Source organism: Neofelis nebulosa, chromosome 8, assembly GCF_028018385.1.
Source record: "Neofelis nebulosa isolate mNeoNeb1 chromosome 8, mNeoNeb1.pri, whole genome shotgun sequence".
Lineage (NCBI taxonomy): Eukaryota > Metazoa > Chordata > Mammalia > Carnivora > Felidae > Neofelis > Neofelis nebulosa.
In genome coordinates this window covers 90,044,783-90,067,460 of record NC_080789.1, presented here as the reverse complement: position 1 = coordinate 90,067,460, position 22,678 = coordinate 90,044,783, and the positions used below count along the sequence as shown (strand labels likewise).

The window sequence follows — 22,678 nt, the reverse complement described above, 5'->3', positions numbered from 1 at the left end:
AAGAGCTCACATGCCACTCCTAGTGGGCTCACTAACTCTTCCTTTAACCCACATATTAAAAGGAGCATGAGGGACGCCTGGCTGGCTCAGTTGGAAGAGCCTGTGATTCTTGATCTCAGGGTCATGAGTACAAGCCTCACATTGGGTATAGAGATCACTTTAAAAAGGAGAAAACATTAAAAGAAGTATGCGCTCTTGGTCTTTTCCACACACCACCCCCACCAAAACAAAACAAAAACACCATGCTCTCTTAACATTCTCTGAGTCCCAGAAGATGTAATTCATCCAAGGTCTCCTTATACATAAATAGGAGAGCAAGAATCTTGGCCCTCCTGACTCTTGATCAGCTGCTTTTTCCCACTTTATTATTTTGTCATATTTTTCACAGCATTATCCCCTCTGTGGGTGCTTTAAGCCACAAAAAAGTGTATTTAACTTGAGACTTCCTCTGGTGTTTTTGTAAAGGTAACATAATTTTACTGCCCTCGTAGGCACAAATTATGCAGGGATTTTTATTATCACCATTCCTCTTAGCTCAAACGCACCCAATTCATTACACCTAATCATCACAATGAAATCTTCTTTTACTACGGTACATTAGTGTTTACACATTGTCTTTGGGTCAAACAGCTCTGACATCTAGCTTATCAGCCAAGGATTCCCAGATGGTGAAAGAGTGTGGTCAGGTAATTTACGCATTAAGTCTTCTACCCTTTCTGGCCTATGTAATCACCACCTTTTTTGACATTTTAACACCCAGTAGGAGGCAACAAAATAGTATGCAATCATGCGTGCACAATTGCAGACTACACTCTATGTTGAAAATACAGTGCACAGAAGAAATGTGTTAATGTTGAAAGAAGAGGTTGGAAAACCTGGGTGTATGGGGGCCCAACTCCCCCACATTTAGTTGATTGAATTACATTTTATATTAGAATATAGATTTATGCCAAGTGTAGATGCTAGCAAGATGAATACTTATGATTAATATTGATCTTTTAAATCTTGATTTTATTGTGGTTATTGTTATTAAAAAGATTATGTTTGCATGTAGAATTTGAATTGTAATTGCACCTTATTCTTACCTCTGAAGATAATGGGGGAACACAAATCCTAACTTTTTAAGAAACTTTTTTATATAATGTATCTGACCTAGCATGAGGTTAGCAAAGGATAGTTAAAACAGTGTTTTTATCACAGAGTCTTTTTTAAAAATTGTAAACTAAAATTCTACTTTATTCTCTCATTTCAGGAAACATTAGGAAATCTGTGCTTAGTAATATGCCTTATGTATCCATGTCCAAAAATATAGCATTTTAAAAGAACTTTATTTTAGATGCTTAATATACATGAGAATTTTTAGATTGCTTTAAAAAGCCTGCCACAAATGTTTATACCAAGGTGGAATATTCATTTCCATGCTAGAAACATGTAAAACTCCTGAGATTTGCAGTTGTATATCTGGATATTACCATGTTTAAGTGTTTTGTCTTTAAATAGTTAAATTACGGGGCGCCTGGGTGGCTCAGTCGGTTAAGCATCCGACTTCGGCTCAGGTCACGATCTCGCGGTCCATGAGTTCGAGCGCCACGTCGGGCTCTGGGCTGACGGCTCGGAGCCTGGAGCCTGCTTCCGATTCTGTGTCTCCCTCTCTCTGCCCCTCCCCCGTTCATGCTCTGTCTCTCTCTGTCTCAAAAATAAATAAACGCTTAAAAAAAAAAATAAATAAATAAATAAATAAATAGTTAAATTTCGAGCTTTAGCTTCCAGTCACTTTTATTTTTCAAATTAAGAAAAGATATCAAGGAGAGTTTTCTCTTCACACCACAAATGTACTGATGCGCTTCTTCCCAGAAATAGTCCTGCTTTCTGAAAGAAACATTGTAATAGAGGAGTCACATATACCTGCAGGGATTCATTTCCTGTCTTCTTGCTCTATAAGACAACTCAAACCCTTCAGTATTCCATTCTTACTTACCTTTTGAAAAGAGCCTAGGAGTTTGTTTATATAAAAACAAGATACAGAGACAAACTTAAGATTAGATCTTGGATATTCTTACAAATAAGTATTTTTCCTTTTTTTAACCAAACTGCACGTTGTGTGGAATTAACAGTCTTTTATGTAAATAACAAAGATACTTTTTACTTAATGTAGTAAAGTCATCAAATTGAATTTCATAAAAAGGTCGAAATATGTTCGTTAATATTTTATACCCTGTGTAATATTTTGATCAACTTTTTAAAAGTAAGTCCCAAGATATACTTTACTTACCGGCAGGAAAAAAAAATTTACTCTAATTTAGAATCTGGAAAACAACTCTCTTCTTCATTTTTATATTTCAATTTTTTTTTTTTTTTTTTTTTAATTTTAGAGTCATTTCATACCAAACGTTACCAAGAAATATGCCAAGCCACAGAGCCCAGGTTATGGCCCGCTATCCAGAAGGTTACAGAACACTCCCCAGAAACAGCAAGACCCGGCCTGAAAGCATCTGCAGTGTAACCCCTTCCACTCGTGACAAAACAGTAGGGCCTGGAGCAGAAGAGAAACGGAGATCAATGAGAGATGACACGATGTGGCAGCTTTACGAATGGCAGCAGCGTCAGTTTTATAATAAGCAGAGCACCCTCCCTCGTCACGGTACTTTGACCAGTCCTAAAACCATGGTTAATATTTCTGATCAGACAATGCACTCTATTCCCACATCACCTTCCCATGGGTCAATAGCTGCTTATCAGGGATACTCCCCTCAACGAACATACAGACCGGAAGTGTCTTCGCCAATTCAGAGAGGAGATGTGACGATAGACCGCAGGCACAGGGCCCATCACCCTAAGGTAACATATCTGCTAATCTTGTGTTAACTACTACTTTATGGATGTTGTGTTTTATTTCTGTCCACCTATTCTTTTTTCTTAACGTGAGAGACAAAAAACTAGGTAGGCAAGGCAGCTCCTTTGTTTTAAAAATTAAGGAAGAATATGGGACGCCTGGGTGGCTTAGTTGTTTAAGCGTCCAATTCTTGGTTTCAGTTCAGGTCATGATCTCACAGTTTGTGAGTTTGAGCCCTGCCATGGGTCTCTGTGCTGACAGTGCAGAGCCTGCTTGGGATTCTGTCTCTCTGCCCCTCCCCCTGGCATGCATTCATATTCTCTCTCTCTCTCTCTCTCTCTCTCTCAAAAAAAAATAAATAAATAAACTTTTTAAAAAATCATAAATGTCTTTTTTAAAAAATTAAAATTAAAAAAGAATAATCTCTAGTGTCAGAATCTCACATGTAAAAACCTAAGCTTGCAACACATCATCTTTTGAGAGCACAAAAATATTTATTTTGAGCAGATGTGTTATGCATTCTTCTATGCTCCGTAGCCTATGTCATCAGCTTTCCATGTAGGTTAAGACCACTTGCATTTTTATTGGCTCTTCACACACTTGAAAATTCTATTCCTGTCCTCTTCCAGCAGCATACCTGTATTCTTGCATCAGGTTCATCCTGCACTTTGCTAAGATAAAAGTGCTGAGCTCAGGGCGCCTGTGTAGCTCAGTTGGTTAGGCATTCGACTCTTGGTATAGGCTTAGGTCAGGATCTTGTGGTTCATGAGACCATGAGATTGAGCCCCACTGTTAGTGCAGAGCATGCTTGGGATTCTCTCTCCCTCTCTCTGCCCCTCCCCCCATCCACTCTCTCACTCTTACTCTTGGTTTCTCTTAAAATAAATAAACTTTTTTTTAAGAAAAGTGCTAATCTCTTCTAACCAGCTGCATATATGGCTTATTGAAATCATCTCCTTATGTACCCAATTTAATATTAGGATAACAATGCAGGGTGGCATATATACTTTTTAAAAATTAGGATACACATAGAGATCATGTTTTAATTTGTACATGAAGTTGGTTTAAGCATTGCTTAGTAGGTTATTTGGAGTTAATTCAAATAATTAGCTTTTGTGTTGGTTAGCTTTTTATAATACTAAAGCACATGTTTTGATCATTCAGCCTGTATGCAGCCAGTTGTTTGATGTCTATCCTAAAATGAAAAGGAATTTTTCTGTCATTTTCTTTTTAATTCTAAAGAATTTCTTACTTTACACCATTTTAAAATGTACCTTTTCTTATCCCTCTGACAGACTGAATCCTTCAGTTATAACATTGCATAAAGTATACGTTTGATATAAATAAGGTGTATGTTTTCCATAAATAAGCATTAGTTAGAAATGAATAAGTCAGTCAGGAATTTTTCTTCTTGGAGGAAGCTTTAGTTTGCCTCACCAAAAAAGGCTCAGGTTGAACTCCATCATAACAGAGTTCAGTGTTTTGTCACTTTGTACATCCAACAACTACATCATCTTTGATTTAAAAAAAAAAAAAATGGTAACAATATTTAAGAGAAATCTGATTCAGTAGTGTGTGGTTGAAACATGTTCTCCTGGGAATTAGCATTTTTTATTATTTTTGACCTAAATGTATCATCTGTTTCAAAAACAAATATAAAATGAATGTATGCTCTCTGTCTAGTTCCTAATCAACTACTGGTCTACTCCTCTTCCCAAAAAACTTCTTAAACATTGCCAAAATTTTCTTTCAGACTCTCCTGTCATTTTCCTTGATGTGATCATTGGTTCCCAAAATATGTCCGTGGACCCCTGTGGGGTTCCCATGACCCTTGCAAGGAGTCTTAGTCTGTAAACTCAAAACTATTTTTATAATGGCAATAATAAGACATCATTCATTGCGTTACCATTTTCTGAGTGCAAAAGCAACGATGGGTACTGGCACATTAGCGTAAATCAGGGGGGCAGCTCCCAACTGTGAATTTTTAAATTCACTTAAAAATCCCTTTGATGAAGCAATGAAAGATAATTTTATTCAATCTTGACCTTTCATTATACATCATTTTCATAGTGTGTGAGATGAAATGGGAAACGGTGCATAAAGCAATTTCTCTTGCGTACCAAACTACTAACATCAAGGTTGACTCAGAAAAAGATACGTGTGATTGAGTTGCAAGCTGAACTAGCTCCTTTTTACTGAAACACCATTTTTACTTGAAAGGTTGAATGACAGACACACTACGGTTGTTCACACTCGGTATTTGACAGACACTTCTCAGAGTGAAATGCTATCCTGTCACTTCCAGGAAAACAACCGACAGTATTTGTCACTGATGACAAATTTGAGCTTTCAAGCAAAAATTAGAATTTTGGAAATGTTGTATCTGCCACTGTGAGCTTGACAGCTTTCTGGTGCTTAAAGATCAGCAGTATTAACAAATGTGTGTTACTGGTATTGTATACTGATATGTGTCAACATCTGCAGAATTCACCGAACCAGCACTTTCCACATGACCAGAGTTTGCTATTACAAAATCACAGATGGGTAAAAAATTCATTTAAAGCGTAAACACCAGGCATACCTCATTCTTGTGTGCTTCGCTTTATTGCACTTTGTAGGTGCTGCATTTTCTACAGATTTAAAGTTTGCTCCCATTCTGTGTCATGCAAGTCTGTCAGCACCATTTTTCCCACAGCATTTGCTCACTTCTGTCTCTGTCATGTTTTGGTAATTCTCACATTATTTCAAACCATTCTTTTACTGTTATATTTGTTATGGGGATCTGTCATCAGTGATTACAATTCACTGAAAGCTCAGATGATGGTTAGCATTTCTTGCAGTAAAGTATCTTTTAATTAAGGTGTATATATATATATACATACATATATATATATATATATATATATTTTAGACATAATGCCTTTGCACATTTAATAGCAGCATAGTGCAAACATAACTTGTACATGCAATGGGAGCCCAAAAAACTCATTTGACTCACTTTATTGCATAATTCACTTAACTGTAGTAGTCAGGAACTGAACTCACAGTATCTCCTAGGTATGCCTGTAAAGTAATAGCTGTTAATGTGAAAAGGTCATTGATACAGTTTCAGATAACATTTGCAACTAACTTTTAATATCTACTTTCATTAGCACTAATAACAAATTTTAAATGATATTTTATAATGTAAATTTAAGATTTCTCATCATTGACATTGACCACAGAATTTATATTATTGTACCTTTATTTTCCTAGCATGTCTATGTGCCTGACAGAAGGTCAATGCCAGCTGGCCTGACTTTACAGTCTGTTAGTCCCCAGAGCCTCCAAGGCAAAACGGTGAGTTCAGTATTTTTATTTATCATATCATGTTTTATTTATGTGCTACACATGATAGCACATATCTTACAGAGCATTTAAGTTTGAATTTTCAGAGAGGTTCCTCCCAAAGAAAAACTGTTGCTACTTTTGTGAAAGAGAGCTCATCAGAAGAGTTTGGGATCGTGCAGCCACTTCTCTATCTGACTAGAGAAATCTCCCAAAATGTCATATTGCCTAAATATGAGATTATATTTTCAGGGCTTATTGTTTGACCTGGGTGGGTTTCTTTACTTCGTTGGATGCTGATTACCTCCTTCTTTTTTTTTTTTTTTTTTAAGTTTATTTATTTTGAGAGAGAAAGGGAACACACAAGTGGGAAGGGACTGAGAGAGAGAATCCCAAGCAGGCCTTGCACTGTCAGGGCAGAGCGCAACATGGGGTCTCGAACCGTGAGGTTATGACCCGAGCCGAAATTAAGAGTCAGATGCTCAATTGACTGAGCCACCCATGTGCCCCGATTCCCTCATTCTTAAAACCGAACTTGGAGTTGTTGATTAGTGGAACAAATCTAGCAAGCAACCGTGTGTAGTCACACTATGGGCCTATTAAGAAGTCTCTCCTAGGGGACACTTGGGTGGCTTAGTCGGTTAAGCACCCGAGTCTTGATTTCAGCTCAGGTCCTGATCTCTCAGTTAGTGGGATCGAGCCCCACATCAGGCTCTTTGCTGGCAGCATGGAGCTTGCTTGAGATTCTCTCTCTCCCTCTCTCTCTACCCCTCCCCCACATACAGTCATTCTCTCTCTCTCTCTCTCTCTCTCTCTCTCTCTCTCAGATAAATAAAATTTAAAAATTAAAAAAAGTTTCTCCCATACATTTTTGCATAGATTAACTACTTTAGAGAGGAAAAAACTGATTTACATATTTATGCAGAGAGAGACTATAAAAATACTAGGTGCAAGCAAGTACTTACCATTACCATTTCATTGTCAGTATTATGTTCAAATTGGGAAGGAGTTTTATTACCAGGACACTGTTATTCTTCACATTAAATAGAAAAGATGACTTTCATTACTTCATTTTATTTTAATGGCATTGTTTTATCTGTGCATTAATATCAGTAGGTAGTCTCAGTTCCTGTGAAGATGTGATTTGAGGATCTATATAGTTGTTCATTTAAAATTCTCTTCCTGCAGGAATCAAAACAAATTCATCTTATGTGTTTGCAGATGTTGTTTTATTTCATCTCTGAGTCTTTTACATGCTAAGATATAAGACAGGTGTCCTGGCTTTAAACTGTTTCCAGCTTATTTATTAAAGGTTATAAATATTGCTTGAGTAAAACTGAAAACTTTTAAATGTTGTAATTTTTAAATATTAGATTGGTGATCTGCCAAGAAACAGACATTTTTTGTAAGATAATGCTAAGTATCGTCTTATGAATTTTTATCTTCTGCCTTGCTCCCTCTAGTGGATAGTTAGGATAAAATGTACTTATCACCTTTGTGGGTCAAAAAATGTGCCCGTTTTTATTTTGCCTCAAAATTCAAATATGTAGCAAACTTACTGGAATCTTTCATCCTTTTGAAAATGTCTTAATCTTTTTAACTCAGTAAATAATAAACCAGAGTTTCAAAATTCCTTCTTTTGATATTTTTTTCAAATACCACTCTGGGTCTTAAGACTGTCTGAATCCCTTACACGACCCTACCTTCTCCTTGGCAAGACCTCAAGAGCTTGATATGGTGGTCATAAGACCTGGGCTCTCCCATAGTCACGAGGTCACCAGATGTGGTTGGCATCAGAACAAAAGCAGTTATTCTTCTCCTGTCGTGAAATTTCTTCCTTAAGTCACACACATACACATTCTTTTACTCTTTAATATAAAAGAGCATTGTCTCATCTACATAGATAGCTTAATCTGAAGAATCCCGTAGTAACTCTTACTTACTTCTGACATTTTTCTTACCTAAAGGCAATAAAATTTCACATAAAATTTCAAGTAACAGTTAAAAATTATTTCTGTCCCTTAAAAAAATTGTATAGAATATAAAGACATGGCAAATGAACAGAACAGAAGAGAGCTGGTGTAATACTGTGTTATAGGCAATATAAATCAATCTCAGGACCATTTTTTGGCCTGGAAGTTTTAAGACCACGCTGTAGCCCTGAAGTGATGAGTCTCTCTCTTGCCCATCTGCAGTTTTTAATCATAACAAAGCTCACAGAAACATCAAATAATATTTTACGGCCTATAAGACTGCCAATGACCATACTTTATTGCATTTCTAACAAAAAAAAATGTATCAGATTGGCCTGTTAAGGAATTTTATCTACCTTTGAAAATTTATTCGTCTTAGTGTTCATAGTAACCAATCAGGAACCAGAGTGTGGGAGGAGAGTTTATGTACTCATGGAACCTTTCTGTTGGTATTAAATGGTGTCCTTCCCCCCCCCCTTTAAAAAAAAAAAACTGATCTTTGGTTATTTAAAATATCCTGTGAATGCATTAGCAGTGACATTTAGAAATATAACTGGGAAGCAATTAATAGACCCCAGGTACTGAGTTTAATATGAAGATATCATCCAAGTTTTACATGAATTTGAATGCTTTTTATTTACCTTCTGTCTCTAAAATAGAATGTTGGACATGCAGGTATTGTTCTATTGCTGTAAAAGTCTTAGGCATCACTTAAAAATATCTTTTAATGATAATTTTTTAATAACTCTTATGTACAAACCTTTACAGTTGTTTTTTGGCATTGTGCTTTTTAATACTTAACATTTAGTATTCTCTCATGAATTCTGAGAAAGTGCCTTAATATACTGTTGTTTTGCTGTATCTTTTAAAGTAACACTGTTCCTTCTATTTCTCTAGATATCTATGCATTTATGTAGGACCTATCATCATAGTGCCTAGGCACTATGTTTGATGTCAACCGTAAGAGGAAACTTGCCAAGAAATCTTGGTTTAATATCTGTCACTTAAGACAACAATTAATCTGTTTTCCACTGTTTGGATTCTTAAATTGTACTCCTTCAGCCAGAGGAGCTTACGCTGCTGCTAATAAAGCTGAGACGGCAGCAGGCCGAACTGAGTAGTGTCCGGGAGCATACATTAGCACAGCTCATGCAGCTGAAACTTGAGGCCCACAGCCCAAAGGTCAGCTATGAAGAGTTTTGTATGTGTCATCTGCCATTACCACTTACCTTGAGCCATTCGTTAGTTTGATCGGTGTCATTAGTGTTGAGCATGAGCCCATACAATCATTGCAGTGACATTATGATCTCCTATTGACCCTTTGAGAATGCACTTATTTATATGTTATTAAAGGGAAATACGGGTAGGATGGATTTCTTCTTGGCCTTCCAGCCCACTCACCCACCAACTTTTGGTCGTGAGGAAGGAAATGCATACAGACTTCATTCCCCTTGTACCATAGCTTCCACAGCTGATGAAACAGATGATTGAAAAGTCCTATAATTTCCTGGAAAGTAATGAGTTGAAAATTGGTTGTAACTGTAATAATACTGCCTTATAAATGTCAGAGATTAAGATACTTCTTTTGTTCTTGACTAAAAGAATGAACACATGCAAACATTTCTCAAAGGGTTTAATAGCCTCTGGTTATATGAGAAACATCCAAAGAAGTCGTACTGTGTCACAGAAAAGTATTAACATGTAAAACTTCTAACATTGAATCTGCTAAAGCCATTTGAAGGATTTTCCTGCTGAATATTTTAGCTTCTGTGCATGTCTATTTAATTTCTTACAAAACTAAGTGTAATTTTTAATAATTTAATATGTCATCTGTACAATTTACAGGGAGCATGTATGTGAAAATTGTGTACCATGATATAATAGGTTGTGGTAAACTACCTGTTTTTCTTATTTCAAAATTGACCTTTTCATGAATTCTACACCCTCTTTCTCTATCCCTTTGTTTCTTGATTGATGCCTACTAGAATGAAATTCTTTCACATCATCTTCAAAGGAACACCATATATTTGGATCATCAGGTGGGATTTGTAGAATTTTTTTGCTTAAAGTACCTAATAGAACTTTTCAAATGTAGTTTAGTTTTCCAGGTTATTTGGAACTAATAGCATGACTTTTATAAGTAACAGAATAAGAAATTCCTAACGGTGAATTCAGTAATACCAAAATAAACAAGTAAAAAGGATAGTTGTGAGTGTAAGGAGCAATACTGGGTCGCTGGAAAATTGGGAGCCTGAATTCTCTAGACTTCCCTTCTCTTATCCCAAGAAAGCTCCTACTCATTAGGTTTATCTCTGCTTGGGGTTGACCTGATTAAAGAACTAGGTACCAAACTGTGAATGCCTTGTTGGAAGATCAAGAGGGGGCGGGTGTGCTGTGCTCTCAAAGGGTAGTTTCGCTATGGGTGAAAAGTGTGGTGACCATTTTTAATTCTGTAACTTCAGCCCTTGTTTGCCATCTCCTGGTGTTTGGTCTTCACTAAGCTCTGTAGAATCATTTTTACCATGGGCTATAGTTCCTACCATTTCCTCAGTGGTAGCAGTGAGTGCGGATGGTTAGGGTGAATGGCAGTTCATGAACAGGGACTGCTTTTTCCATATTTTAGTTTTTATGAAATTCTCTATTATTTAATTTTAATTTTATGGGAGCTTTTGATATGTTCTTAAACACTGAATTTCGTCCTGTGAATACATTTTTTATCTATATAAATTAAGCTATAACTTGTTTTAGCCTGTTTCAAAACAATTCAAACTTGAGCATTTACCAAATGAAAGAGGTTACTGTGGAAAATGTCATAAGACAGATGTTTACATATTTATATTTGCCTCCTTAAAATAATAAGGTACTGCTTTAAATTAGTTCTATTTAAAGAGGGATTTTGCATCAGGATGACCCTTTAAAAACTGTTCAATCGTGTTTGATAATTTTTAAAAGAAATATACTTTTAGAGTTTATTTTTTGTCCCACAACATGTTTTTGTCATGATTTTGCCAATTGGAAAGCTTTAGAAATCAGCATTTCATGAGTCCAAATTCCAGTGTCCACTCCAGAGACTGCTGTTGAAATTTAACCACGGTGTATATTCACACTTTGAAAGTAATCTAATAAAGACACGAAGTCTTCCCTCAAAATGCCACACTGCCAAGAAAGCTTCCAAGATGCATTGGTAAATAACTTGCATAAAAGCTCTTTTGTCTGTAAAGCTAGCAATAGTTCTGAAAAATAAGGGGATATTTCAAAAATTAGGTGTAAAAAACAATGATATAAATGTGAATCTAAAGTTATATAGTATCTCTGGAAATAAACCTAGTGGTTCATTATAATTTATTACTTACCTCAATAAATCAAAACTAGAATTACAGAGACAAAGAGCTTCAGAAAATCCCAGCGCTTGCTAGCTGGCTCAGTGCGTGGAACATGTGACTCTCCGGGTTGTGAGTTCAAGTCCCACGTTGAGCATAGAGAAACTGAAAAAAAAAAAAAAAAATCTTAAGAGGGGCGCCTGGGTGGCTCAGTTGGTTAAGAATCCACCTCTTGATTTCAACTCTGAGCCGTCAGCACAGAGCCTGCTTGGGATTCTCTCCCTCCCTCTCTGTCTCTCCCTCCCCTGCTTACGCATGCATGTTCTCCCTCTCTCAAAATAAATAAACGTAAAAAAAGAAATCCTAGGAAAAGACAGGTGAATATATTGAAAACACCACCATTTGCTAAGATACTTCTCCTCAACTCCCTTTCCCGGGTTGAGCTGTTTCTTCCCTTTACCCAAGTGACCCAGATCCGATTGAGGTTTCTATTGCCCTTGGTACTCTGGAAGTGTGCTCCACTGAGCCTTTGTTGTTGGAGAGGACCAGGCTAGTGGTCTACAGGTGGCCTCTAAAAATCTCGACTTTTAAGTGATCCTCTCTATTCCCTCTACACATCAGCAGAGGTTTTCTAGTAGTTGCCTTGTTTTATATTAGATCTTGAAATAAAACTATATTAGTCCAATTTTAAAATGTAGTAATGAAAAGAACTACAGTAATTGTTTGAATGCTAATTTTCATGATCAAAATAAGACTGTTTCTGATGGAAAAATTTGGGCCGTTTTTAGGCGATAAATGGACAATATATAGAAACAAGGTGGAAACTTTGCCCAGAAACTCAGATATGCCTAAATATATAGATCCTTAATGTTTCCTAAAGAAAAATCCCTCTTTAAATAAATCAAAATTTTTTATGGTTTCAAATAATTACATTTCTATATTTTATATCAACAGTAAAGTTATTAAGTTATATAAAAAGAATTCTCGATCATTTTCCATTTTAATGAATTTTTTTTCATTCAGCTCAAACACTTCTAGTTTAAAAAAAAAAAAAGAAAGCATTTCCAGCTTTTAATCTTGTTACTGCCAGTAACTTATTTTAGATTGCCAAGTCTGTTGTTTTTCTAGGCATTATTGTTTGCCCAGTATATAAAAAAATCAGCAGTTTTTTCATAACTAGAAATTGGAAGCTAGATTTTAAAATCTGAAAGTCAAAAGAAAAGGCTCTGGTCACATTTTATACAATATGTCCTACAAATGAACATGTACTAATTAATACTCACTTTCAACACTTGTTCTCCTAGCTCAAATACATCGTTAGAATAACTTAAGGCCAGCAGCAAAATGTAGTCTTTCTCCTGCCTCTTGGGAGCTAGTCAAAAGAAAGTTTTTTATTGATTGAAATTCTCTCAGTTGCTATCACTGTCCATGAAAAATAGAACCAAGTGTGGTTTCTGAGTTGCTTCAGAGGTAAATTCATTTCTGATATCAGAATGGTTATAACAAATGAAAAATAAAAATGCCTTACCCTGTAATTCTGAAGATCTGCATATTATACAGTCAATCCAAAAATCTTGACTTCTGGTCCGGTCCCCCATAACTTGAGCAGTATAATTTGGCTTCTGATTAACCACATTTTGAGGATGAGTTCTGTACTAAAGTGTTTTTAAAAACAACAAAAGCTATACTAATTATATAGCAGAATTATCTTCTGCTTTTTGTTTCATTTTGGAGTACACTATTATCATTTGCTTGTGCTTTTACAGCCCAATTAGTAGACTATTCACAGACTACATTTAATAAGACCGGCTAGGTTTATTTGTTATTTTTGTTAATTTTAAGATAACCTGTGAATGTACAATAATCCTAACTGGATATACTTCATGTACCTCATCCAGATTCTATTTATAAAATGAATAAATACATAACTTTTTTGGTCAGTCATGAAGGGAGGATTAATAGGAATGGGGAAATGAGAACGATTCCATCCTTTTGTCCATATTCTCCACCCTGTTTTAGCTCTTCCTTCCATTTGTTTCTTTCTTCCTCACCTGCTTTTTCTGACTTTCCCCTGTTATTGAGTAAAAAGCAGTTATGAGACAGTTTAGATGATGTTCCCTTTCCCTTCTTCCTAAAACTTTCGGCCAGCTTTCCAAGTAGGCAATGATAACAGAAAATGAGATACTAAGAAATTGGTAGAAAGACATGGATAGAAGGATCAAGGAACTTGGGGCCATGCTTCACAGGCCTTTGTCAGTGTGCTGCCCCCTTGTGGGTACACTAAACATATCCCAACCCTTTCCACCACCACTGCTCCTCACCCCACTCTGATTTTATTCTAGCACTCCAGTAGCTAACCTCCTCCTTTAAGAATACTTGCTACAGTAAAAAAATAAAATAAAATAAAATAATAGAATAGAATAGAATACTTGTTATAGTAAATGGAGTTTGACTTCTACACGTCTAAGCTTTACTTGCACTGATACTGCAACAGTTATTTTATTTTTTCATCTTTTAAATATAAATACTGTAACGTTGAATGCCCTTAAAATTATGACATTCTGCCTTTACCCCTCTCCCTTCAAGAGTCATCATAGTTAATTGCATCAGAAACATTTGCTTGAGAAAGGGAAAGGAGGACACAGATCTCAGCTACACTCAGGTTGCAGATTGTCTCTTCCCCATGTACTCAAAAATTCTTTGTGAAAAGAATACGCCTCTGTTCCAGTAATTAATGAAGTTGATTTACCCAGTTGGAGCTGTCTACCTGCTGCTGGAACATACTTGTTTCCAGATGTAGCATCAAATAGTATATTCTTTAACATCAGATGGCTAAAGGATCTTATTATACTCAAATTCTCATGGAAAAACTGGACGTTTTTCCTGAAAAAGCAGTTTGCCATAGTATAATAAAAGAAAAATACAGCCCAAGCTTACCTACGGTGTTCTTTGTTGTATAAAAATGTTTAAGGGACACCTAGGTGGCTCAGCATCCAACTCTTGAATTCAGCTCAGATCATGATTTCACAATTTGTGAGATCTAGCCCTGTATGGGGCTTTGTGTTGACAGCACAGAGCCTGCTTGGGATTCTCTGTCTGTTCCTCTCTCTGTCCCTCCCCTGCTCACGTGCTCTTGAGTGCACTCTCTTTCTTTCCCTCTCAAAAGTAAATATTTGTGGGGGCGCCTGGGTAGCTCAGTGGGTTAAGCATCCAACTTCAGTTCAGGTCATGATTTCACGGTTTGTGGATTTGAGCCCCGCGTCAGGCTCTGTGCTCACAGCTCAGAGCCTGGAGCCTGCTTTCGATTCTGTCTCTCCCTCTCCCTCTATCCCTCTCCTGTTCATGCTCTGCCTCTCTCTGTCTCTCAAAAATGAATAAACATTTTTAAAAATTTTAATAAACATTTTTTTAAAAATGCTTAAGAGGAGAGGCGCCTGGGTGGCTCAGTCGGTTGCCTGTCCGACTTTGGCTCAGGTCATGATCTCACAGTCTGCGAGTTCAAGCCTCGCATCAGGCTCTGTGCTGACAGCCCAGAGCCTGGAGCCTGCTTCGGATTCTGTGTCTCCCTCTCTCTCTGCCCCTAACCCACTTGCATTCTGCCTCTGTCTCTCTCAAAAATAAATAAATATTTTAAAAATAAAAATATTTAAAAAATAAAAATGCTTAAAAGGTGCAACATCCAATAGCTACATCCTTGTGTCTTATCAGTATATTTTTTTAAGTTTTATCAGATGCTTGTGGGGAAGATAAAATCATTTTGTTTTAATACTAACTTTTAAAAAAACATCTTGAATTGGATGTAAATTTAAAAAAATAAAAAATTAAGTTAAAAAAATAAAATTTAAAAAAAGATAAAAGAACTATAAAATAGTTTATCCATGAAAAAATAAAAATAAAAAATCTTGAAGAGTAAACTAAACCTTATAATTTGCAAAGATTTTGTATTAGCATTGAGATTTTATGATGTAATTCTTTTTATAAATACGAATATTTTATGAACTGTGTGCTAAAGCTACTAATGACTTTTGGAAGAAGTCTGATATTCCCCATTGGCTGCTGTGGACATTCCTCACCAGTATGCTTTCTATATTCTTTCAAGAAACAATAGTGAAAAAAACTATGCAGACACAGACTCTGGCCACCTTTAAACATACTTATGCCAAGGGAAATGTAAAAAGAAACAATTAACTGAATATATGTAATTGGTACTGGAACCATTCAAGGTAAAAATCCAAGAATACCTTTTTGCATTTTGTTCTTTGTGTTCATGAAAGACAGCTTCCCTATAAGGGAAGAAATGCTAACAAGATGATTGAAGAGATTCTTGATGGCTTTCATTGTTCATGTCAATTCAGCAACTTTGTTCTGTTGAGCTATTGAGCAAAGATCCCATTTTCTCTAATATTTCAAGGGGTCCTGGAGCTTCTATTTTAGGGATGATTGAGATAATGTTTCTAGGGAATGTAGAATAGGCATTTGGCAAAAGCAAACTAAGGAAACTAGAAAATTGGAAGTATGTTACTTTAACATTTATTAACTAGTTACATGGTATAGAATATCTGTGTTTTTTTATGCCTTGCTATTAAGAGTGATCCTTTCTCTCCATCACACCTCATTCTTCTTTTTCTGTCTCTCCCTTCCTCTGCATATTTAATCACAGAAATATTGGGGAGAGGGGGATGATACCCAGAAAGTTCTGAAGCAGTGTATGACATCATAATGGCAGAACTCTAAGAAGGCTAAAATAAATAGTGGGTAGATTAGAATTGAAAATTTGGAAGGACTTATTTTGTATGTGTTAACTCTCTGATCTCTTGGCCTATCACTGCCTACATATTATTATCATGACTTTCCTATTTCTTACTAGTAATTAATCTATCCCTTTTTGCTAACTGTTTTCACTCATCTCAGCCTTAATAGGGGAAGTTCTCTGGGTTTTACTGTTCTTTCAACCGAGCATTTATCCACACATTTTACTAGTTGTCTCTTATTCTTCATCTCTAGCCCCTGGATTTCTCTCAGGAAGCAGAGCCTGTGGTGTGTCCTTGATGTGGGCTTGTTCTCAGGAAGTTTACTTTGGGAAGTGATACCAAGGCACAGCAGTAAAGAGAGTGAGCAAGGGGGGCGCCTGGGTGGCGCAGTCGGTTAAGCGTCCGACTTCAGCCAGGTCACGATCTCGCGGTCCGTGAGTTCGAGCCCCGCGTCAGGCTCTGGGCTGACGGCTCGGAGCCTGGAGCCTGTTTCCGATTCTGTGTCTCCCTCTCTCTCTGCCCCTCCCCCGTTCATGCTCTGTCTCTCTCTGTCCCAAAAATAAATAAAAAATGTTGAAAAAAAAAAAATTTAAAAAAAAAAATAAAAAAAAATAAAAAAAAAAAAAAAAAGAGAGTGAGCAAGGAAGGAGAGAATATATTAGCAACTGCCATAGGCAAGTGGGGCCTCATCTGACTACTACTTGTTGATGAAAGAAACACTGCAGAATTGCCCAACTGACCAACAAAAGAAAGCATTTGTACTGGCTCCCATCCTCCTTTGACCAAGGGTTGCCTCTTGAGACTAACTCTCCAACACATTGAGGTTATACATACATTAGCACCCAGTGGGTCCCAATACACGAATTGGTTGGCTCAGCAAGAGTTGAAACAAAAGTTGGGCCAGTAGGGTGTGGAAAAAGGCACAAAGGTATCTAAAACACCTCTCTCTGCAGTTCCAGTTATGTGTTTCTAGTTGCTTATGGAAATCTGCACTTGGACATTCTGCCTTCAGTTCATTACCCGCCCAACATGTCCAAATTTAGAATTGTTGTTTTATACCTCAGTAGTCGGATCAAAAAGCTAAAAAGCAAAATTAGTTCAAAATACTGCTCACCTTTAACGTGAATGATGTAACATTTATTGAGCACATCATCCTTGGGAAAGAGCTCGTTGGACTTTGGGAAGTATCGGGACCTTTACTTTAGCTGTTTGCTTAGACCTAGAACTGGTTTAAGCCCTCAAGAGAAAAGAAAAAAATGAGACCCAGTCTCCACCTCCAGCTATGGCTGGGAGAGCCTGATAACCAGCCTATGGCAGTCTGATTGCCTGGTGGATGAAAAGAAAAATAAGTAGCAGCCTACCTAGAAGGAGCGAAGGTATGACAGTTCTCTTGTTCCACCACTCTAAGGGTGGAAAGAATACAGATCTACAAAAATGGAAAAATTAAGTCAACTTCCTGGAGTTATATTATGTTCTCCTAATATCTCATCCGCCCAATACCACCAAATATTAAAGTTTAAAATACCTTGAAACTTGAATTTAAAGTATTTTAAGAACAATTTTACTGAAAACAGGAAAATCATGAGATTCTGTAGATTGTTTAACTGAGTACATGATATATTCATGGTGTTTAGTCAGGATTATAGAGGCCATCATAACACCCTATATATACTAAGCTCCTTATTACCATTTAATCACAAAATCTTGGCAATAATAAAAGCACCTGCCACATTATGTCTCTCAGCTAACTCCAGAAATTTCACAAATTTTTTGCTACAAAATAAGATCTCCTTTTGGTTTATCATCCAAGCCCCCTCTCTACCACCTCCCCAACCTTGAAATTCTTCCTACCGTATCATCCCTTTTTTTCAGCCAGCAACTCACTGTTTCTCAAATACTACTTTAAAAGCAATCCCATTCTCTACACTGTGCACCTGTCCAGTACCTGTTCATCCTAACAGCTTAAGTAACACTTCACAGTTTCTAAAGCACTGGCACATACAATATCGCACTTGACTTCTATGTAAGCCTCTGTAGCATGTGGGCCAGTTACCTTTGTCCCCAGAAGCCAGGTTTAATGACTTGCCCCAAATCACAAAGCTAGGATGAATACATTGTGTTAATGAATTTTCTTCCCTTTTTTTTTTTTTAAATCTATTTGACTTCCTTGAACAATAATGGAGTTGTTCTTATATTTTCCTAGATAAGAACATGAAGACAATTTCCCCACCACTCCTAAAATGCATAATATTTATACAGTTCGCTTTTGTATTTATAAAAGCAAATATTTTTTGTAGCCCAGTGTCTGTAGTTTTGGCTTCTATCTTATTTTTATTCATTTTTTCAGAACATTCATTCAACAGAGATTGATGGAGCTCAGTGTAAGGCAGGAAGTTAGTGCTTACAAAGTAGATTCTTTAATTATTTTCAAAGCCCAGGAAGGAAGTAAAGTTGAGCATAAATGCCAAAAACATTTTTAAGATTGGCCTAAGAGTATGATTATGTAGTTAAAACATAAGCTGATAAATCTTTAAAATAATGATAGGAAATCTGCTACTCAGTGCTAATTGTAACTCAGAATATACAATTGCTATTAATAAAACCTAGATCCTTATATCCAGAAGATATTTTAACTTTGATTTAAAGCTCAAATATATTTTGTAGTAGATTTACCCACAGCCAAAACAAATACCTTTTTTTACTAACAGAGGTATCAGATTTTCACTTTTGGAATGTTTGTTCCTTTAAGATGGTATTAAAATACATGCAAAGAAGAGAAAAATATAACCATATCAAACATTATATCCACAATAAAGCATTTTCACAAAATTGATTTTGAGTTCTTTTAATATTTCTGGTTGCCTGTGAATGCCAGGAATAAAGATGCTAGCATCAGATAGTAATATATTCCGTGAAGCCAAAGGAACAGTGGTTAAGAATAGCTAAACAAGGAAAATAGTTTAAGCCACTAAAGTAAAGTCAGGTTTGTAAAGTTTATCCTGTAGTAAAAGGATTTTAATTAAACAAAAACTTAAAAGACCCTAGGTAAAAAGAGTAGAAACTCACTGTGAGTAAATTACATAAATAAATTATTTGGAAAGACATTAGCTGAGACCTTTAAAGTCTTCTTCAAAATATACTACAGGTTATATGTATCTCAAAATGGGGGCCCTAAAAATGTAGCAGTTTTAAGTAAGGTTGTGAGTGTAGAGATTACCCTTCTTTTGTTCTGCTGGGTTCAGGGTATTTTTATAATGTTTCTCAATAAATGGGCCTTATCAGTAATCCTGAAGCCAATACTTACTGCATCATCCAGTTTAGAAATGTGTCTGCTTTTTCTTTTAAGGGAACATCAGATATATTTGACTCCTATGTTAGTGTCCCAATTTGTTATTCCTTTTTTTTTAAAATCTTTCTCCCTTCAAGAAAAAGAGAAAATATTATATCGTCTAGCTGCATCTTTCAAAGTACCATTGATTCTTCTGAAATATAATAATAGTAATATTTTCCCCAAATTTTACTTTTAGAAGACGTAGATAGCATGGACGGTTTATTCAGATTGCTTTAAAATTTTCACAGTAATAGACCTCAGTATTTTGCCCGATCAGTTATACAGAGACTTATTTACATTCCTCTATTTAAAAAGTCACTTCAGATTTCTCTGCTCCCCGTTAAACAATGAATAGTTTCAATAGGTAGTCATACCCTTCAATCTCAGGTTCTTGGACTTTCAGATGTTCCTAGAATGAGAGTGAAGGGCATTTACTTTGTCATTATCTCAATGACCTGTTTATAAAGACCCCTGCATTCCTCAAAGCTTCACCCTAGGCATGTCAAATTCTTTAGCATTTTAGTCTTTCCACACTTCTAAAGAGTTTATTGATCTAGACACAGGAGGACATTCTTGAGAAATGAATTCTTCAGTGATTAGGCCATCAGGGGTTTTGCTATTGTTAAGACAGATTCTCAACTTAAAAATTCTTTTCCTAAGAAGTCATTAAGAACTCGGGAAAAGTCCATTTTCCATTTAAATGGAAAATGACAGCACAGAAATGGGTCTTCTCATTGGTTATCAGGACAAAAGCTCTGTGGGGTAGATAAGAATCATCCAGACTGCTTGCTCCAAAAAAGGAGGAAGCTGTTAGCACAGCATTTAGACTCAAACTCAATTACAAGACAGAGCTTGAGCAAATGTTTTCTCCTTCTGGGAATAAGACCTAGATCAGGGAAAAAATTATACTATATTTACTTGTCTAGAATTTCTAAACTTATTGTCTACTGTGATAGCCACTAAGCCATATGTGACTAAATTTTAAGTTAGTTACATTTTTATAAAAGTAAAATTCTTTTCCTCATACTAGCCACATTTAAAGAGCTGAATAGGCACATGTCTACAGTATTAGACTACACCAGTATAGAACATTTTCATCATCACAGAAAGGTCTGTTGGACAACACTATTCTGGATGATTTATTATATAAAATTTTTAAAGACCAATTAAGCCACTACTTAATATTGCAGGAGGATTCAAGAATTAATCTTTTCCAAGGCTAAATTATATCAATGACTGTCTTGGTTGGCTCTGCTCACTACTAATCTTTCTCTTTCCTGCCGCTTACCTCCAAAATTATTCAGGAGCATTTATCTCATGATTTAGAATATCCTAGTCTTTCTACATTAGTAGCTTATCTAATTTCTATACAGAGACTTTGAAACAGATAGTTAGGAGTTGCTAGACAAATAGAACAACACAATTGGAAATTGGACTCCTGACACCCCAGGTCCCCCATGATTATGCTTGAGTCCACCAATATTACTAATTGTGAGATTTATTGGATTTTTTAAGGGAGGTTAGTATCTTAATGCTATATCTCATACAAAGAAAAGATAATTATCTTAATGTAGATGCAATCCTTGTATTTAGATAGTTTGAAATTTTTCGTCTTTTGGTATTTGTGCAGAGATCTTGATTAACATTTAATACCATCTCATCAGGACCTTGAAAAATTCCTTACTGGGGACAGTTGAATTAGTCCTCCAATTACTTGAATTAGTGCCAAGATAGTTCTCAAGCCTGATCTCCCATCAGAACTACCAGTGGATCTTTAGAAAAGACAGAAAGAAAGTACAATACTCAGGGCCCTCTTTCCCCTAGTCCCCAGTCAGAATTGCCAGAGCCCAGCCCTCCATATGTTTTTAAATGTCCATAGGCCATTTTCTTTTTCAGTCAGGTTTGAGAACTACTGAGATAAATAATGACAGTAAACACCAAAGAAAGAAGTAAAGTCTAGTTTTTCTGAAATAAAAACACTATCTTAGTGCTTTTTATCTTTTTTCATATATGGCACACGTAGAAAGTGATGATATTTGTGCAGCGCCTTGGCAGGAACTAAATGACACACTGTCATCAGCAGGTTAGGCCCAGGGAGGACTGAGGTGGTCCCTATCTCCCCACACCTGTAATCCATTCCCAACCCACAGGTGTCAGTTGGGAAGTTCTGCTCAAGAGCCTAGTAAGTATGACACAGATACATAGAATTGTGTTGAAAAGTTTTTTGGTGATGGGTTTTTAAGTTATTTCTGAGAGTAACATCAAAGAATACTGTTTGTTTATATTAGCCCAGCATACTTCAAAACTGAGAAGGAGGCTAGAATTAAGTACCAGACCTTCTAGGTAGTTTTTCTAAACATTTAGACTTTAAAATGTCAAGTAAAAATAGGTGGTTTTGTTCTAAACAGAAATACATTGACATTACCTAAATGTATTTGCAAGATGTTTCCACTTTTGTTTACTTATTTATTGCTGAAGTTAGGAAAATAGTATAATGCCTGAATCAAGCATTCTAATTTTTATTATTATAAAATAATGTCTTATTATTAATAGCTTTATGATTTGTCAGTTAAATGAAACATAAACTTACATTACCTGTTACTTCAAACAAGGAATTAAAGTATTTAGAAGCAAAGCATTTATTTAACTCATTTTCAAGTGAATAAACATGTTCCATGTACTAGTCTTTTTCTTGCTCTGCTTCCTTAAAACAAAATACATCAGCGGTTAACACCACTATCATAATACTGTCTAGAATCCTTGTATTCGAACCAAAAGAGAATTGGTGGATTTTTTTTTTTTTTTAAGAACTTGAGAATGAAATTCCAACTTGCTCGTGGAGCATTATGTATTTTTTAGGCCATAATTTACTACTTTAATTGAAAAACTGTTACAAAGTTTACATGACCAAAGCCAGATAGAATGTGCTATTTCAGTGTAAGTTATGGAAACAAGGCAGTTTCTAAGTATTTAAATATACAGTATTTCAGAGGTGTTTCAGTGAGGGGAACCACTAGCCTATTTCTAGGAACATTTGGAGATAAAGCAGGTCTAGTATTTCCAATTCAATAAATCTGGAAAGAGTGAAAGTTCAGTCAGCTTGCTGAAATTGTTTCATAGGGACCAAGCTCTCACTATATTGG

The 22,678-nt window shown here is 36.0% G+C and overlaps 1 protein-coding gene and 1 long non-coding RNA gene across 23 annotated transcripts in view; one reads left to right on the top strand and one right to left on the bottom strand.

The window, feature by feature from the left end:
• PLEKHA5 (pleckstrin homology domain containing A5) overlaps positions 1–22,678 on the top strand; it is a 242,203-nt gene that overhangs the window by 168,807 nt on the left and 50,718 nt on the right. For 13 of the 22 annotated variants that reach the window (XM_058743507.1, XM_058743504.1, XM_058743509.1 and 10 more), the window contains 4 exons: positions 2,373–2,838; positions 6,089–6,172; positions 9,196–9,315; positions 10,119–10,172. In XM_058743507.1, the coding sequence (XP_058599490.1) occupies positions 2,373–2,838; positions 6,089–6,172; positions 9,196–9,315; positions 10,119–10,172 (724 nt within the window). The remainder of the gene's footprint in view (positions 1–2,372; positions 2,839–6,088; positions 6,173–9,195; positions 9,316–10,118; positions 10,173–22,678) is intronic. The other 9 variants (XM_058743510.1, XM_058743515.1, XM_058743518.1 and 6 more) reach the window with 2 other exon arrangements.
• On the bottom strand, positions 5,792–9,909 carry LOC131519919 (uncharacterized). Its single transcript, XR_009265875.1, has 4 exons — positions 9,535–9,909; positions 7,864–8,121; positions 7,126–7,342; positions 5,792–5,896 (listed from the first exon to the last, which is right to left on the bottom strand). It is a non-coding gene; the product is annotated as an uncharacterized LOC131519919 (long non-coding RNA).